At 42.7% G+C, this 20,169-nt stretch overlaps 1 protein-coding gene across 3 annotated transcripts in view; it reads right to left on the bottom strand.

The window, feature by feature from the left end:
• The window catches only part of SLC24A2 (solute carrier family 24 member 2), a 241,650-nt gene that overhangs the window by 58,116 nt on the left and 163,365 nt on the right, over positions 1-20,169 (bottom strand). For 2 of the 3 annotated variants that reach the window (XM_029201494.1, XM_029201492.1), the window contains exon 4: positions 12,239-12,289. The exons of the other annotated variant lie outside the window; for it this stretch is intronic. In XM_029201494.1, the coding sequence (XP_029057327.1) occupies positions 12,239-12,289 (51 nt within the window). The remainder of the gene's footprint in view (positions 1-12,238; positions 12,290-20,169) is intronic. 3 annotated transcript variants of the gene reach the window in all.

Below are 20,169 nucleotides of genomic sequence, written 5' to 3'. Positions count from 1 at the left end.
TGTAACAATGACCTTTGGAGTCACAAGTAAAGCACAGTTCTGTCTACATGTGAATTGGTTCTACATCATCTCTCCTGACGGGGTCACCTTATCGTTGGAAATATGAGAGTGTCTTCCTAAATATTTTGGAAGATTTCCAATGTGCTTCAAAAGTTGGTATCTTAAAGGTTGAAATTTTGTCCTTAATCCCAATTTCCTGCCTTTTCAGGGACTCTGCCTAACCAGTCATCTCATCCTCAATCCTTCCCTTTCCCCTCAGTATATAATCAAGCTTAAGTCTTTCAATGTGGCAACTTTTCCCTTCACTTCAGGTTTCCTGCGGGCACCGCTCTCTCTTGCCTTCTCTTCATGGACAAGCCTCTGGAAAGATCAGTCTGTGCTGGTGCCTCTGTGTCCTTATGGTTCCTTCGGTCATTTCTTAACTCTGCATCTGCCATTGTCAGCATTGCTCCACTGAACCCACCCGTGGCCACTTTTCACCTCCACTTGCCTGGATCTCTCAGTGGCATCTGATATCCCTCACTCCCCTCCTCAAAATCCTCTTTGATTTTCAAGGAGTCCCGAGAGTGCTCCTTAAGTGTCACCACTCCTCAGGGGCCCCTCCTTGCTCCCTCTTCCTCACACCTCACATTCTCCCAAGGGACCCAGTGGACCACTGCCTGGATAGTGACGATTCCCACATTCAGATCTCTGGCCCAGATGCTCTCATCCAATGGACTTCTGAACACCTTCACTGGGAAGTCCCTCTGATGGTTAAACTCAACATGCCCCAAACTTCCATACATCATTTTCCTTCCTAGGAATCTGCTCTTCTGCTTGTATTTTCTGTTGGTGATTTCCTCACTCCCAGTGTTTTCTAGCCACCTTAGAGGTCTCCCTCTCCCCCATATCCAATTAGCTGCCAAGTCCTTTTGAGTCTACCTTTGAACACTTTAGATCTAACCTTTCCAGCCTGGATGCTGGCTACAGCTTCTGAATTGGTCTCCCAGCTTTTAATCACATTGCCGACCTGCCTCCTTCTAATTTACCCTTCATATGGCTTGGAATGCTCCCCGGTTACTTTTTCTTGTCTTACTCCTTCTTAAGACTCTGCTTTAGGCATCTCATCTTTCTGGAAGCTTTTCCCCGAGTCCCTTTCCTGGGCTGGCAAGGCACCTTGGTACTTTATAACACCGCTCTGATACTGATGCTGTCATGGCAGTTATCATAGAGCCTCAGAGGTGTTTTACTGACCCTCTCTCCAACTGGCCTGTGGGCCCCTCAAGGCAGGCATGCTGCTTTTCATCTGTCCCCCCAGTACTTACTTCATAGGCTGGTCCCCAGTAAGTGTTTATGAACATAACATTAACACAAACAACAAAGGGAACCTTGTGTGTGTGTGTGTGTGTGTGTGTGTGTGTGTGAGAGAGAGAGAGAGAGAGAGAGAGAGAGAGAGAGAGAGAGAGATGCTTGGAGTTCTTGCTGTATGCAAATCTATTTGAAGTTTACATTCTTTTCCAGGGGAGAGAAAGAAGGAAGATCCAGAAACACATCGCAGGAAACTCACCAGACTCTCTTCCCAGTTAATGTTGTGATTAAATCTCCAAAGTCTAATAGTGTTTACAATGAATGTTTGTCTATTTTGAGACTCTCTTTAAAAAAAAAAAAAAGATAACCTAATCAAGTTCAGGCAAAATTGGAATTTTACAAACCAAAAAACTCGCAGCAGGTATCAGATAGCAAACTACGATGTTTCAGGCAAGAAGCCAATTTACTGACCTTAGTCGAGGCTGACACGGCTTGGGAGTTACTGTTCTTCATCATTTTGGGTCACCTGTTTTATTATTTAAGGAACTTAATTTTCTGGACCTTTCTATCTCATATACACAGATACAAATGGCTCACACACAAACATCCTCAAAGGGGTTTGTCTGATCTCAGCTTTGGAGCTCTGAGCCAGGGAGGGGCTGTCGGATAGAAGGCTTGAACCTCTTTCCCCTGCTCCCATCCCTCGCACCCTGTGGATATCTAAGAGGTAAACGAATAAAGAATCACTTTACCCAGGCATGCTTCAGATCCAAGATTTGCCAGCATCCAGCCCCATTGCCACCTAAGGGGTGGAAAAGAGCTCCTCGGAATCAGGTTGTCAAAGCCTGTATCTTGGGTATGTCTCTCTGCAAATGGGCTGTGACATTGGTGTATTCATTTGGGCAGAGTTTTGATTTGTTCACAGCACTTGGCAAATAGTAGGTGCTCAATAAATATGTGTTGAACTGTTACTCTGACTTGTATACAAAAAACAGAATGTAACGAAATAGCTCTTCCTTATGATGAGCCTATATATTACCCAGTTATTTATCTTGGCATAAAGGGAAAGATTTTATTCTGTAGCAGCCACAGTTTCACGTACACCCATCCTCTCCTGTCACTTGGATTTCATGTGTCTGCAGATTGTCAGTTAACTTGAATTCTTATGTTCTATTTTTTCTGAAACCTCAACTTTACATGGTAAACTGGTGCCTGTAAATCGTGGGTTTGCAACAGAAGTGCCGGCACCTGCCATGGGTTCTTAACTAAATGGGGCTGAAGGCTTAGTGGCCCATGACTAAAATGAGATACTTCAGTTCATTTCAGATCTAATCAAAAGAGAAACTTACCATGCTTAATTGAACATGCCAACCTCCTGGTATAACAGATTCCCACTTTTTTTTATTTAAAGAGAAAGTTTCATGGGGGCGGGAAATTATATTATTAATTTATAATAACAGTATTCAAGTTTGACTGATGAAGGAGAACTTAACGTTTTCAGTTCTGAAGATGTCAGAAATAGACCAAAAAAAAGCATCCATGGTTTGCCTTCTGCTGCCACTTAACACCTTCTACATATGCAACGTGGCAAAGTCTGCCTTTACTTGCCAAGTCCAATCTTTCTGCTTTTACTGCTGACAGTTTAGATCATGAAAATAAGATGCAATGAAGTTTGAGGAGCTGGATGTATTCTAATGAGAAGACTTCCTTGGTCCTGGTTTTCAGGAAGACCGTGGATTTACCCACACAGCTGGTTTGGTCTTTCTGAGAGATCTGATACAGGTTACTAGCTGACTGGTTTGGTTATGCACACACACTAGGCTGCTGTCTTCCTAAGATCCAGCCCCAGGGAGAGACTTGTAAGAATACATCTCTAAAAAGTAATGTGGTTAATAACTGATGAGTTCAATCTGTTTTTTTGGAGAAGGCTCAGCCTTAACAGACAGCATCTGTTTAGGTGCCCAGAAAAATTGTGTGGTTATGGAAAGTTGGACCGAATGAGTTAAACCATAAACCTGGAATGAATGAAACATAACATGGTGCTGGAAATGGTGTCTGTGCACAACAGAGGGTGCCCTCATTGGTAACCAGAAGGGAGAAAGTTAACCTGCAGTGTACTTCTTGGACTTTCTATAGGGATATCAATGGCCTTGAGGCAAGAAAGTACATGCTGCAGTGGAAACTGGATATTCTGTGTGGGAGGAATTGCCTTGTCATTGCATTTAGAAAGGACAAGGACTTCCATCAGAACTGCACCCTGGCTTTCAATCAACTTTGGTAAAAAGTCAGGTTTAGCAATGAGAACATGAGAAGGCAGTTACATTATGAAGGCTTATCCGCTTTGGAATGAAGTCAGTTTGAATCTCTGTTCAAAGAACTTTTTAAAATTTGTTGTTTAAGGCTTGCTCCTTCACTGTTACTAGGAGTGTAAGTTGGTGCAATGCCTTTGAAGGGCAATTTGGCACTATCATTCAAAGTCTGAAGTGGGTATGTCTTCTGATCTGTCATTTCTATTTCCAGACATTTATTTTATGTCTTTATTTATATCTCCTATTCAGTAGAGTTTATTATATGGGCAACGAAGATGCTCATGTAGCATTGTAATAACTAAATGAACAAAAATGGAAATATCCTAAATCTTCATCAACAGGGGACTGATCAAACCCACCAGGGAAGAGCCGGGCAGTGGAATACTATGCAACTGCTAAAAAGGAATGAGGAAAGTAAAAAAGTGCTAATACGGAGATATCTTCAAGACATATTAATAAACAAAAGCCAGGTATAGAACAGTACAGAGAAGAAAAGAGAATATGTTAAAAAACTGATAAAAGTGGTTAACTGTAAGGAATGAATGGAATCTGAGGTAAAAGGGGGACTCACTTTTATTATCTTTCCTCATGTAATGTTTGCTTTTTACCTCTGTGCACATGTAATGTTTTTATAATAAAAAAGAATAGTTAAAATTAATTTGCAATTTAAAATTTCTACTGTGGTAAAAGTTTAGATTTGTAACTAAGAATATAGGATTTTTTGGGGGGGTGGGTTTTTGTTCTTTTAAGGGTCTATTCCACAGGAACTATCTAACGGACTATTTGCTGTATTTAACCACATTAATAAAGAGTTTGGCTGTGAAATGGATCAACTAATACACAAGCCTTTTATTCTAGATGCTATGACCCAGGAACATACCTACCACAATTTTGGTGGCAGCTTAATCAAAATGCAAGATCAAGTTAATCTTAAAGGTAGACTGCAAACCCAAAATGTCTGCCGTCACACTTAACAAAGGCACCAGGACAGAATCTTGGACGTGGGACTGGAAGGGGCATCAAGGTGTCCATTATCTGAACATCCTTCTGATGGAGGCTTCTTTGGCTTCTCCAGAGATGGGAGACTCACTCCTGTCTGAGACAGGCCATCCCATCTTTGGCCATGTCTGTAAGAAAGGTCCTCCTGTGCTGGACTGAACTCTCTCTCCCTGAATTAAGGAAGCTGATCTCCTTCCTCAACCTTCCCCACTCCAAGCTGGACTCAGGGGGATTCCCCAGAGCTCCTCTCTCCTGGAAAGATAGACCCCACTTTATCACTGCAAACTTCCCATGCAACCAATTGCAAGAAAGAGGCTCTAGGAAGAACTTTGAAAACATTGTTAGGTTGTTCCCATCCCATGCTACATCCTTGTTCACTTCAGCACCATCCATCACCATCGAGATGCTTATCACCAAGTGGCTCTGAAAATCCCTGGACTGACTCAACCTCCCAGCCCTGCCATTGGTAAATCTCTTATGTCTTAACCTCTTCTATGAACGTTGTCTTTTTGTTCCAACTGAAACATAGCTGTTTCTTGATGGCCCTTTTTCTCCTGTGGCCTTTGAAAGTGACACTTCTTGTCTCTCCAAGTGCCCACATTCCATTCCTCCTACCTTATCACTTATAGACCATTTCTCTGTCCTTCTTTGAAGCCCAGGCTAATAAACTCTACCACCTATACCCCAAACGACTTCCAAGTCATCCTTCCCTCTTTCCTGAATATATGAGAACCCAGTTCACTCTTTTTCTCTCCACCATTACTCGTGTTACCATCCACAGTAACTCTTACGTGGTGAGCCCTGCAACACTTGGTTCCTCACCGCCCTCACCTACTCACTTCCAGCTGCCCTTTCCTCCAGCTCACCTTATCCATCCACTCCTGCAGTTAGACCTTAGACTTTGTCACTAGCAATAACTCCACCACGTCCAAACTCCTGATTGGAAACATCTCACGTTCTGTCTGTAACTCTTTTATCTTTCTATTACAAAAATTCTTTGATCTCATTGGTCAATTCATTGATGCCATCACCTTTTTATACCCCTCCTTTAGAACAAGTTCTTCCCTTGGCTTCTGGGATGCCATTCTCTCCTGGTCCTCTGCCCACCACAGTCTCCTTTGCTGGACTGTCTCCCTTCTTCCCAGACCCTACACTTTAGAGTCCCCAGGGCTCAGTCCTTGGCCTCCTCTTTCCTATTGATTGGCTAGGTATTCTTATCCAGTTCTTTAGCTTTAAATGATACCTATATTTTACGACTTTCAAATCTACATCTATAGCCCTGACTTCTCTCCCAAGCTCCAGACTACAATTCCACTTTCTCCACATCTCCATTTGGATGTTCCATAGGCATCTCAAACTTAGCATGAGCTCTCAACCTTCCTCACAGAGCTTGCTCTGGTCTCAGTCCTCCCCAACAACATACAGTTATATGAAAGTGATATTTCTCTGTTGTGGAGAGACTGCAAGTTGCCTATCAATATCTATTCCTTTTTCATTTCCTAAGACATAATATCTGAATTATTGGGGCTAGCAAATCACCCAGCTTAACATACTACATTTCCAAGCTTCCTTGAACTATGTGTAGGCATGTAACTGAGTTTTGGACAGATCTTACTGGGAGGGTCTAAAAGGAAACCTCCTTAAAAGGAAGACAAAACAGCTGGGGAAAATAATTTTGGCCCTTCCTCCTTCCTGGAATACAGATGCGATGGCTGGAGCTGTAGTGGCAGCCATATTGGACCATGAGGTGCCCTTGAGGTTGAAAGTCATATATTAGGATGGTGAAGAAGAAGGATGGAAGGAGCTGGGGTCTAGGATTACTGTGAAGCTTCCATATCAGCCATGTACAGCCTGCCTCTGGACCTCTTTTACTTGAGAGAGAAATATACTTCCATCTGATTTAAACCACTGTTAATCTGGATTTTCTGCTATATAGAGCTGAAACTATCCTGCTTGATATATCAGGGTATACAACACAGTCTCATCCATTCAAAGCCAGGATTAAAATATAATGTGAAGGCCACAGATAGCACCAAGGACCTGTTTTAGGACTACATTTTCAGAGGATACCTCTTGGGCAATGGAAACTACTGTTGAATAGTACTCCAAAATTCAATTTCTCTTTGAGAAAGAACTGGAATATTTCCCTGCAGTTAAGAACATCAAATGACTGGCTATGTAACCTTAGGGTGCTTCTGTTTCTTTGAAATAATGTGGGTTTTCAAAACTCAGCCACATGACTAATTGAGGAAACCATGATTCACGTAAGACATTATTAGTTTCTCAGCTTGGTAAAGAGGTTGCCAATAGGTTGCCATGAAACTAGCCTTAATTTCATTAAAGAAAAGATTGTTTTTGCCTTTGATATTACAACAAACTTTTCTATCTTCTTATACAAATGAACATCTTCTTATACTTTCCTTATACAAATGAACAAAGATTGACTTTTTAAATAGTGGAGAAATTATTTTTCTAGAAATGGCTTCTGTTAAATGGCAACGAGTTTAGGACAATACATTGCATCTTTGCAAAATATCCTTAGTCAGGATTTCTGTTTACCTACCTACCTACATGTCTCTGTGAATGTTTATCTCCAAAGAGCAGAAATGATTAGTTGTGTATATTGCCACTGGTGGAAAGGCATCTCTCCTTTGAATGTCTCTGTTCCATCACATGAGTTTGTTTTCTTTTGAACTAACTTTCTACATTTTCATTTAAAGTAACTTTAGTAAGGAAGCCAAGTTCAATTTATTGAGGATGTTCTGGAGTGATAATGGTATGAAATTTGGGTGTCTGCAGATGAGAAATAAACTATGGGTTATTTATTTATTTTTTAACTGAAGTATAGTTGATTTACAATGTTGTGTTAGTTTCAGATGTACAGCAAAGTGTACACCTCAGTTATACATGTACATGTGAATATGTACGTGTGTATCTATTCTTTTTCAGATTCTTTTCCATTATAGGTTATTACAAGATATTGAATACAGTTCCCTGTGCTATACAGTAGGTCCTTGTTGTTTATCTACTTTATATATAGTAGTGTTAAACTCTGGGTTATTGACATTAAGTAAAAATCGGAGATTGCTCTTCCAAGAATATTCAGTATCACCCCATGAGGAGATAAAGGGATGGATGCCCATGTAGGGGGATCTGAGGTCACCAAAAGACTACCCCTGGAGTCATTTGTTTGTATCCTTGGAAACATCTTGTTACAGAGGGAAATAGAGTCTTTGGGAGGAGTGAAGCTCACGAATCTATCAAGTCTAGGAACATGACTCATACAGAGGCAGGTGCTCAGCTATTATCAAGTGAACACACTAGAATCAGGTGGCTGGTGGGAGAGTCATCACCTTGGCAGGCAGGAATGAGGCAGTGGAGACATGGCCCCTTCTGAGAAGCCTGCCCTCATTTCCATTGGGCTCCCCTGGCACCTCGGCTCTGCCCATCACGCTACTCATCTCTCTGCCTACGTCTCCCACTAGAGCGTGAATTCTTCAGGAGAAGCACTGTCTTTCATCTCCACAGGCCCTGCACCCAGTCTAGTGCCTGGTCCATACTGAGTGTTGCTGAAAGAATATGTTAGGGGATGAATGACTGAGTGGATAAAATTCTGATTGGCTCGGGGTGGGAGAGGGAGTTGGGTGTGGCCCAGGGAGCTGTTCCCATTTATGTTCTGGGCACCTGAAGACAAGGGAGGGAGGGAAAGGGCTCCGAGGGGAGGGGCAAATTTTACAAAAAATGTTATGCTTTTGTCCAGTGTCTGAGAGTAAACAGATTGTTTTATTAAAGTAACATTTTAATGGTAAAGTGTTCCAGTAGGGGGGCCATGTTTCAGTCAATAGCTCACTGTCATTCTTAGTCTGTGGTTCAACCTTTCCCATGGTCTGGTCTCCATCAAGCCTTTCTTCCCACTCCTACACTGTAGCCAATGTGAACTGTCCAGTTCCTCATTCCACCTTGTGGAGCAACCACAGTGGAGCTGAGAGGACAGGGGGTGGCATGCCACAGTCCTGAGTTCAGGTCCCTCATCTCAACTTACTACCTACGAGTCCCAGAGCCAATTACTTTTCTTCTCTGTGTCCTCATTTCCTCATCTAATACAACACTTCTTTGGGCTTTGGTTTTCTCATCTTCAGTAAAATCTAACTATGTGATCATGACAAGGAGTAAATGACACAGAATATATAAAAAGCCCACAGCACTGCACCTGGCAGGTGGGAGGCACCCAGTAAGGGTTGGTGTGGCCCCTCTTTTCATCCTTCTCTCAGCCGGGTGGCTCGGAACTTACCACTCCTCCTTTCCCAATTTACCCCATATTTACTGATCTTTTAGGGTGCAGGTCAAAGATCACCTCCACGAAATCCCTCCCCACCCCGCCCCCCGCTGAAAGCAATCTTTCCTTCTCCCATAGTCTGTCATCTTTTTCTGAGCACCTGTGGTACTTACCACTCTCTTCCTGGTGGCTCAGTGATTGCTGTGCTTTATTTCTCCCCCGTCTATAAGTTCCATGGGGAAAACTGCCCACCTTTTAATCTTGTGTTTCAACAAAGCACCTAGCAGAATAACTTGCATACAGTAGGTGCTTAAAATAATAAACTGAATCTGTGCTGGACAGTTCTCTATATTGAGGAAATCATCACACCATTTCTCTTAGGACAGGGGGTGGCATATATAATTCATCTTTCCATTTAATCCACTTTAGGGAATAAAAATAAAACAGGCCTCGTTGCAAGTAGCTGATGTCACGCAACATCCAGAGCTCTCTCTGGAAACAGTTACAAATAATGACTAGTCACGTGGGCAATTACAATAAAGCCCTGTCAAGGGCTAGTCACATTTCTAAAATTGTGAAAAGAAATGCTCAAATGGAGGGGGATATTTCCTGAAGGCTATACTAGTCCCCTATTGCCCATAACATCTTCACCTTTATTATATCTCCTTAAACTGTACAACATGGAAGTGATGTACCTCACAGTTATTGCTATTATTTTCAATGAGATGGGGGAGGCCCTTTAGAATCTGAAGAAGTCATGCATGGTGGTTGCCAGGTCTGAGGTTACTGAGCGTCTTTTAAGTTGAATCCCAGAATTAGGTTTAAGCCAGGCCTGGCTGGTCACAGAGGCAGCTGCCAAAGGGTATAATCTGAGGGGGGCTGTAGGGAGACCTCCTGTTCCAAAGTATCCTTTCCATGAATGCCTGAGAGGGATTGCTATGTGTTTAGAAAACTTCTGAATCTTTCAGAGGTTCCTATTCTAGGTGAAGGATAATGTCTTAACCAGCATTTCTAAAAGAGCTCCACAAGAGGCTCCGTGGAAGAATGGGTCCTCTGACCAAAAAAGTCTGGGAAATACTGCAAACTCCATCCCTCTACACGATTTACTATTATATGCTGCAGTGCATGGGTACGTAGCGAAGGCACTGACAAGTCACGTGGTAAAGAAACCTATTTAACTTAACTCAGAAGCCCTCCTGCTTATTTAACTATGAAATCAAGCTTGCTTTCTTTTTTTTCCCCCAATTGTTGCAAAATTCCTAATGACATGATCTGGAAGTAGTATTTCACAGAACATGCTTTTCAAGTGCTCCCTTAGCTATTATTAGCTATCACCGTAACAGGGGTGAATTTTCAGCTAAGCATGGGGCACAAAGGGATACGCATGAAGGAATGGGGCAGTCACGAGAAGGATAAGGAACGTTAAAGGTGACCGTGAGGGCCCCCAAAGACAATTTCACAATCTTGCGAAGATTTCACAATCTTGCTAAGCTGGTCAGCCTTCTCATTCCAGATATTATTTTGGCTTTGTTTCCCTGCCTAGAAAGCCCAGCTGTTCGATAGCAAGTGGTAGCAACAGCTCGGAAGTAGCATTTTTGCATCTTCGCATAATCTTGGTTTGTCTGGCGTGGGAAGATTAAGGGAACACTCGGATGGCCACATTTGCTCAAATAGATGTGGAAAGAGGGAGGAAGGGAACAGTAAGGGAGAAAAGGGGCAACTGAGGCAACAGAGAGCCAGAAGCTGCTCTGGCCACAGGAAGCTAAGGGCAGAAGGCAGAGGACAGGATGGAGGAAGGAGAGAAAAGTGAAGGGTCGTCACTGCTCAGGTAGAAGGTAACAAACCCACCAGCTGCCCAAGCCATGAGGCCGAGGCTGAGGGCTGTGAGACTCCCGAATCGAATTATAAAATCAGTGAGGCCCAAACCTTTGGCTTCCCAAGCCAATCACCAAGAAAAATCAAAGTGGTTTCAAGACACGAACTAAAAATAACAGCCGGGACAGGAGCCTTCCTTTAAGGTACAGATTGCTCTTTCTGTCCCCGCGGTGGTGGAATACTGATTCTCATAGGTAGCTTTCTGCCTTTGGGGCTCTCACTGCCCAAGGGTCTGCATTTCCCCAGGTTGTTGGGAGGGCCCTGGGCTACAACAGAGCCCAGTCTGAGATCCTTACTGTGGCCTGCTGCTTTAGAAAACATCACAGTGGTTAACTGAAAGCACAGAGATAGCCGCAGAGAAGGGCCCGGGTACAGTGCAGAAGCCAGAGTGGGGAGGGGCTGGAAAGGGCCTGCTCTTACCGAGGGCTGTCGGATGTCCTGCTTCCTGCAAAGCAACTAGGAGATCTTTGGCAAGCTAAGGCAACTCAGAAATACTAGAAGCTGAAAATAAGATATACAACACTTTGGGGAGTTTCTCTCATGTTGAAGGATAAAATTAACTGATTCCCCTTCTAGGGTACCTTTTGATTTCTTGTCAATATCAGTGTAAAACTCACGGGAAAACTCCAAATGTTTTCATAACTTACAAATATTATTTATTAGTCAAAAGGCGGAGGTATGTGTGAGAGATAGGGCAAGAGAACAACTCCCTTTACAAGAACGCAAAAATTCTCAAATTGCTGTTCCGTGGTGCACTTATTTCAGAAAAGTCATTCTGACTGGGGCAAGGCCGTGCTCTGGGACAGAGCCTGGAATTCATCAGTAGATACACTGAAAAAGAAGTTTCTGCCAGACTTCACTTATTCGGGGGAAATGGTTAAAATGATACGTCCAAGCTCACGGGGTGTGAATCCCAATATATACAATCCCACCGGCTGGAATGGTGGCCCTGGCCTCTCTTGGGTGAGTTAACAGGGACTGTGACAGCTAAGGACATGAGCCTACACGGCCCTCTGCATCAGAAACAGGTCTCCGACTGGTTTGGGGCCTAGTGGTTCCTTTAGGTCGCTCATTCCTTTGCATAAATCAGAATATTACCAGAACCTCCCCTCCTCTGAAACTGGGGCATATTAAGAGTATTGGTTGGATGTGTTTCTATATGTTGTGAGCACGTGGAGGAAATAACGATGACCCAGTGGGCGTGGGCCTGTGCTTATGTTGCTGACACCATTTCTCTGACTGTGTTACACAACTGAGATGGTTTGGATCGTCTGAATGGAATAACATGATTGCTCATGGTATTGCACGTCTCCAATTCCAAACCAACACGATGGCAAAAACTAGACGAACATGTGGAAAGAATAATAAAACACACAATGTCACTGAAGTCATGCAAAGAGGGGGAAAAAAAGTTTAAAAAAAAAATGGGCAAGCCACAGACACCATAAATGACAAAAAAAGCCAGTGCATACAATTCTAAAATCATTCTTACCTTCTTCAGTCATTGTGTCATAATATTTTAGTTTTCCATATGATCCAAGTTCTACAACATCACAGTAAAAGACACAAAGATAAGGAACGAGCTGTAATGCAAGAACTTTGTTTTTACACATTCTCAATTAATCAGATTCAGAGTTACACTGTCAAATTCTGCAACTGTAACTATATAGAGATGTGCAAACATGGGCCATGTGGCGGATGGCTTTCACGACCCACTTTCAGAAATCACTTAAAATATATTATTCCACCGGGGGTAGGACTTGCCCTGCATTCCAGAATAGGACACAGTTATTTTAACATCTGATGAAACAAATACTTGGCAAGGATGTCTTCACACCAGGTCCAGCCTAGGCCTATAATTTTTAGACGTGACATTCCAAGAGAAAGGGCTGGACAAGGACAATGCCCAGACCCACTGAGGCTTGTAGATACCAGGATTCCTTGCCATGGAACAGCAGTCCCAGGAGTTCATTTCACAGCTTTTCTCCAATAGAACTACTTCCTAGAGATGAGTAAGGAAGGCTACCTGGGAAAATCCCCAATAAAAAACCAGGTTCTAAACTTCCCTTTCATTTCTAATCTTGTACTTTAGACAGAAAGCACTGAATACCATGGGTGCAGCATGCTTTGGTGTGTGTTGTGGGGGGGAAGGGGCGGGGGATGGGAAAGGCGTTGAAAGCTTTGGGAGGAAGGGGGAGGCGTATTCCCAGGGAAGGGCACGTGGCCCAGACAGGTGACAGAGCAGCCACAACTCCCAGCTCAGGGCATTGTCTGCTGCTGTGTAGACTGCAGGGGCCAGGAGGCAATCTCCTGGGTGCAGCTCACCAAAGGACTCGGCTGTAATGGAAACCACGGGCGGAAAGCAAGCTCTTCTGAGTCAGCTGGTAGAAGTGGCAGCTTGGGTGGAGGGATGGAGGGGGTGGGGACGCACCATTTCTGTTTTCTTACTTCGGTTCTAAAATAGAAACTTTCATTCTTGTTCATCTGAAAATTCCAGGTTTTTTGAAGCATCATTGTGAGCAGGTTAGAAATATTTTCCCTGGTCATACACTCTCCCAATAAAAATTCAAGAAATTAATGACACTCAAGAGATATTCCTGTGATTCTGCAGAATGCTTCCATGGCTCATTAACTTGGTTGACTGCTAAAAATTCACATGTGAATGAACTAATAACTGATGGGTTTTGTGTACAAAAGGCTTTAGCTTAAAACACAATAATAAATATTCTTCTGCTTATATTATACACATTCTATATATATTCTTTCCCCATGTGCCTAAAATTTTACCTAAAGCTATTTTAACACACCAACACAAAATTATGCCTTGGGGAGAAAAATCACCTCATCTTTATGTTTCTGCAAAAACCTGCCTTTTCTGGATTTTGTTAGATACACGACAAAGGATGCAAGTGCTTCAATAAGAAATTGAATTTTGTGTAAAAACAAGGAAGTTTTAAAAAAAAAATGACTTCTGGGGATTGCCTTCTGTAGAAAATTTTTTTTTTCTGGTATTTTAAGAAGAGTAGTCTATTGTATATATGACATTGCACAAGTTTGGGATTTAAAAATGATCCAAATACCTTCATAAATATTAAAACACATGTTCATGGTGGCTTTACACATAATCTATGCTTTTGTATTTGTGTGTGTGTGTGTGTATAACCTTGCAGTAAATTGATGAATTATATCAGCCAACTAATTTTTTTGTAACCTCTACTCTTTCCCTGAAGTAAAGCAGTAGAATAAGCAGCTGGCATTCTCTTTACCTGCCGAGGAAACAGAACGTGGGCAGCTCTGTGTTTGCAAAGTTGTGCGTAAACCATATTCTACACAATGAAGATACATTATTGCATTTTTGTCTTTTGAGATGCAACCTCTCTGTATGCACACACTGGTCTTCACGTCTCAATCCGAAACTTTCAAACATCTGCTTGTGGCAGATGTGATTATTTTTTACCTCCTCTCTCGTGGAGCCAGGTATAAATAAATACAATCATATTCTTTAATTAGTTTATTTTTACATAGTCGAAATTGGATCTGTGGGTGACTGACAAAGGTCACACATTCTTGCTGCTGTGGCAATACCTAGATTGTTTCTTAGCTGCTTCCTTGAATGAGGACTGGGGCAGGGGGACAAGAACTGGACAAAACATATAAAAAAGGAGGCTAAAGGTGGTGGAAGAGAAAGAATAAGAGCAGTGAAGGGCTGAATAACAACAGGTGATGTAGCAACTTAAAGCACAGTGAGCTAGGAGGGCAAGGGAACAATATTTGCCCAAGTGAAGGGAACCATGTTTGTTGCTTACTAAAGAAAGGGCACGCAAGAATGTGAAGGAAACCAGCCTACTGGAATGAAGTTTTTAACACTGACAGCAATGGCATGGTGAGACGGTGAACTCAGCACCTCAACGCTTTCAAATGGTCGGGGCGGCATCCTGGGGCTGGTGGGACAGCATCTCCGAGAGCTGGTGCCTCCCTTCCTTGAACCAGGGGCTCAGGGGGTGTAGGAAGAGGAGTGTGACATGCGACTAGGACAAACGTGACTTGCATCCATAAGCCAGAGCGCATCAAGCACCTGGCTGGTGTCCCACATACCATGGACACCTCATGGAAAGTGGCCTGAGAGGCATGAACGAAAACTCACCCGGAAGGGGCAATGGCCTCCAGTCAGCACACTCCCCATGGACAGTAGCCAGGGCACCTTTAGCACCGTTGGATTAAGATTCAAACTGCGCCCAATCCAAGCTGAGTTTCTTTGGGATGAGAGGGAGAAGTGGGGGGATTCAAGAGGCTGCTGTTTAGTACCATTGAGCAACTTCCATTACGTCAACTGAGCAAGAGGCAGCCAGGACTGGAAGAGGGATGAATCAGCAGTGAATATCATGCTGGGTACCACCTGGTGCCTCTTCTATGTAACATTTCTCTAAGAAGACATACAGCCTAAGAAAAATTCCAGAACCCAGTGGTTGGTGTTTGAGATGAGCCCATGAGCCGATTGGGAATGCTGTCTAACATGGTGCCCACACTCGCTCATGCTAGTTGGACAGCTGGGTCCACAGGCACCCAAGCTCCCAGACCTCTAGGAGGGCTTGAACCTTTTGTCATTCCTCTGTCCACTTCCTTTCAGGTCTTGTCAGCAACGTCATCACCTGGCTTTAAGGTACCTCTGAATTCTTGTCCATATTTCTTGGTTGACAAGTCAAGGGAAGGATCTTGTCTTTAGTCTCAAAGAATCTGAATAAGAACTAGTGTTTTGGGCTCCCAATTTTTTCCTTTCTTAAAAAGGGCATGGACACAGATTTCTCCTTCCAACGTTGACCTTCTCAGCTCTACTTTTGAAGCCTCTGGCATTCTTAACCCTTTTCTCAGCAAATCTCCCCAGACAGGAGCAGCAGAAAAGTGACTTCTCACCTTTCAGGCCTCAAAATTCTGACGTATACAACAGAAAGTCAACAGAAGCATCTATGCTGAATTCATTTTGTTAGAATGAAGAATAGAGGTAGAGAAATCAGTGAGAGCAAGTATTTATTAAGTGTTGGTTAATGGAAAAAAATGATTAACTTGTTTGTTTTCTTAAATCAAAGAGCTGCTTTATTTTTGATACCGGTTTGAACTGAGTTTGAAGATCTAAAAATTAAGGTTTCTAAACAACAGACAGTAGTTTCTTGGTAAAGTTGTCTAATACCTATCAAGGAGGTGTGTACAGATACCAGATTACATCACATCCATGAAAGGATTATTTTCAGTAGCAAATAGAAGTTAAGAACATAGGCTTTGAAGCCAGGGTATAGGTTTGAACCCAAGATCTGCCACTTATTAGCTGTGTGACGTTGAGCAAATTTACCACTCTGAGCCTTCGTGTCCTCAGCTGTAAAGTGGCATGACTATATCTACGCCACAAAGTTGTGGTGAAGAGTAGATGAGATAATAATACCCACTTAGCAATCGGTAATGGGCAGCTTCATTATTGCAAGCATCACCAAGAAGAGTGAAAGAGAACCTATGGGACGTGGAGCAGAACACTTAGAGAACTTGGTATTTTACACGGGTTTAGTCTGTTAAAACTAGTTCAACAGTACTTATAGAAGTTTAAAATAGCTATTTGTTGCCCAACAATAAAAGATATTTTGCTTTGCTGGGGCTAGAATTAGAAAGAAATTTCTTCGTCAGTCCTGCCCTTCTACTCTCAGATCTATGGGGAATGTCAAAACATGGAGCGTAACCATTGGAACAGGATGTAAAAAGCAGACCCTTCATTCATCTGACCACCATGTTCCAGCTTTGGACCTATGCACCTTTCCTTCTAATATCTGCACACAAGACTGTCTCTCCACATGTTGGAGGCTGAGACCCTCTTTGGATTCCTCTTTGGATCTCTCCCAACTAGAACAGTGCTTTTCTCATATCACATGCTCTCCTCGCATTTCCTAAACGAAGCATATAAATGCACAGTTCCCAAATAACAGTGAGGTTTAGGATGCTTTGGTTTGTTGAACTTCCCTGGACTTGCTGAAGTGAGGAAGGCAGGCACTGATGTCTAAGGCTTCTGGACTGCTGATACCATAATATCACTATCAAAGTTCAGGGGGTGGGGTGGGGGAGGGATGGCTTGGGAGGTTGGGATTAGCAGATGCAAACTCTTATATACAGAATGGATAAACAACAAGGTCCTACTATACAGCACAGGGAACTATATTCAATATCCTGTGATAAACCATAATGGAAAAGAATATAAAAAAGAATTTATATATATATATAACTGAATCACTTTGTTGTAGAGTAGAAATTAACACAACATTGTAAATCAACTATACCTCAATAAACTAAACTAAAAAAAAAAAGAGTACTTCTGAGTGAGACAGATAAGAAAGCTAATTCAAAGCTTGGTTCTACTACTTATGAACTGGGTGATCCTCTCTGCACCTTAGTCTCTTCTCCAGTAAAATGGGGACAAGAGCAATCAACACCTATTCTCAGGAGGGTTTTTGGAGGATCAGATAAGAACACGTCTCTATAGCACTTTGTGCTGGTGGCAGAGGCATCCTTAATAATTGGTACCTCTCTTCATTGTCTGCCAAAGTTCCAACAGGAGTATCTATTTCCACCCAGCATGAGGTTGTTAGATCCTATCAAACTCTAATTATCTCTGCGGGTGGGCACCAATGTCAATGTCAATGCTCAAAGTCTGCAAGTCAACAACCCCCACCAGACATCTTAAACACAAGGAAGACTGTCAAAAGGAAAACTTTCAGTTTAATGAAAGGCTGCCCTGGCTAACTTCCAGAACCATGTTTGGCAGTATTAACATTTTAGCCTGAGATGATTTCCTTTCTTTTTTTTTTAATTTGTGAATTTATTTTCATTATTGAAGTTTTGTGAATGAATAGTACGAGAGTTGTGTATTTGTCATTTTCCGTTCACTCCCTACAAACATAACATTTATATTTGTAGATCTATACAATTTTTAAGTTTCTTGCAGGGTATGTGGGTTGATCTTGCTTCTCTTCTATTCCTGTGTGAAAGTTTTTCATCAAAAAAAAAAACATGTATAGGCTTCCCTGGTGGCAGAGTGGTTAAGAATCCGCCTGCCAATGCAGGCAACACGGGATCGAGCCCTGGGCCGGGAAGATCCCACATGCCGCAGAGCAACTAAGCCCATGCGCCACAACTACTGAGCCTGCGCTCTAGAGCCTGTGAGCCACAACTACTGAGCCCGTGTGCCACAACAACTGAAGCCGTTGCGCCTAGAGCCTGTGCTCCGCAACAAGAGAAGCCACTGCAATGAGAAGCCCACGCACCACCACGAGGAGTAGCCCCCGCTCGCCGCAACTAGAGAAAGCCCATGCGCAGCAATAAAGACCTAGCGCAGACAAAAAAGTATTCCGAGTTAAAAGATATTTCTAATATAGCCCAATTTAAAGCTTTTTGTTTGATTTTACCTAAAAAAGGGCTGCATGGACCACTGAAATTAATTGCTTTCCATTAAAAGGCTTTCTTTGGTCATTATTCTTTTATATCAAATGTTCATGTCAAGGCAAGTAATTTTGTTTTAACTAAAAAAATAAAACTTTAAGAGATTGAGGTTAAGTGAGGAAACAACCATATTCTCACTTCAGACTCAAGTCAGAAGAAAAGGAATATTTTAACCTTCAGATTCAAATTCTCACTCAAAAAAAGCTTTTAAAGTACTGACTCATTGCAGAAGCTCTGCTTAACAGTCTGTGGGGGAATGATATTTGTGTGTTAAACTTCCCTAAGAGGCTCCTGAATACACGGTTACCTGGGGACAGCTGTACCCAACATGTGGTAAAACATCTATGTCATATACAAGGTATAAACGGAGGTGGTTTTGCCCTATGGAGTTCTTTTCATATTCGGCTCTTCCAAACTATGCTAACGAGTGCTTCTTTTTCTTCTATGAGATTAAAACCTCTCGCTTAGGCTTTTGGAAGCAACGCAAGAACTTTCCAAATGAAAACAAAGGGCTGAACTTGTGGGTAACCCTCCATCAGCTATTGAGTGTCAAGTAGGATTTATGTACACACACACACCACCTCTTAGACATTCATCACCTGATTTTCACGCCCTCTGAATCCAGCCCCTTCATGAAATACTCACTCTTCCTTTTCAAGCTTCCTGCAAACCCAGACACACTGGTTTGTTACTGCTGTTGTTCTTATCTCCCTCACTTTCTACATGTATCTCCTTGTTGATGTCCATCTGATGATATCAGCCCCAGTCACTAGGAAATACTGATACTACATTGGTGGCCAAATCAGGGGTCGGAAAGATCCCCAGCAGCTAGCCCAGTGTCTGGAGTACAGCAGCATTCTGATAAAGCACCAATGAACCACAGGGGCCAGGTGTGTAGGTGAGAAAGTGGACTGGGGACGACAATAGGGAGTGGTGAGGATTATGGGAAACTGGCCAGTGCATGTCTAAAGAGGGGCAGCAGCCAGTCAGCTCCCACTCCATGGGGGAAGGCAGTTACAGTGCTGATAGGTCTGATTATTCAAGGGAAGCCAGAGATCCGGACTTTTATGTGAAAATTCCTGATTTAAATGTTGGCAACTAATTCCAAATTAAAAAAAACCAAAAACACTCTGGGTCGTATTGGCCCAGCAATTTGTAATCTTTGGTTTAAAATCAGAATGCTTAGTCCAATTTTCTTATAAATATTAGTTGAATGAATGAATGAAGAAATGAGACCAGTTAGGCTATTGGAACTGGGAGGGGTCCTTGTTAGGTCACCCTTCTCCAGAAGGTCAAGGACTCTGGTTCTCTTCCTTGTCTCCCTCAAGGCTTACCTATCACCTCAGGCTCCTCTGGGACACCAAGGCTGAGTCCATATCAGGCCAATGGAGCTGCTATGATGCCATGACTAATACCCTCTTTTCTTGCACGTCCTTGCCCATCCAGCTCTGCCATCACATGAGCCAACAGAGTAAATTTTTTAAAACAATCTTATTTTGGAGAGGAATGAACACTGCCCATTAGGTCTAACTGTTCCCAATTATTTTGCAGGGAAATATCTGGAATGTGAAAAACACAATGAAAGGTTCGGAAAGGTAGGTGAGGATCACAGAGGGAGGTGCCATATAATTATATGGGAATTATCATCCTCGAACAGTGAACAATAATGTGTGGTCATTACTGTGGATCGTCCAGATGGTTCATGATGAAACGCCCAAGCGAGTCCCCAGATACTCCAACTTCTTATAAATTTGTCACCTAATTTGCAGCCTTGCTCCTCTGCGGTGTTGCTTGGCAATGTCAATGGTTACTGATTTCTGTCCTGTGAGGAGCTGACTCAGGCCATATTTCACTGTAATTTACATTCTCTGGATGATCAAGCAAGAAAAATGGGACTATAGGAAGAGCTGCTCTGCTGCTTTCCTTCTGAGGCAGGTTGCGGAGGGGAGA

This window comes from Monodon monoceros, unplaced genomic scaffold (assembly GCF_005190385.1).
Source record: "Monodon monoceros isolate NGI ecotype Baffin Bay Population unplaced genomic scaffold, NGI_Narwhal_1 Super_Scaffold_5, whole genome shotgun sequence".
In the NCBI taxonomy this organism is placed as follows: domain Eukaryota; kingdom Metazoa; phylum Chordata; class Mammalia; order Artiodactyla; family Monodontidae; genus Monodon; species Monodon monoceros.
Note: the sequence above shows the minus strand (reverse complement) of the source record. Positions and strands in the feature narration are given on the sequence as shown.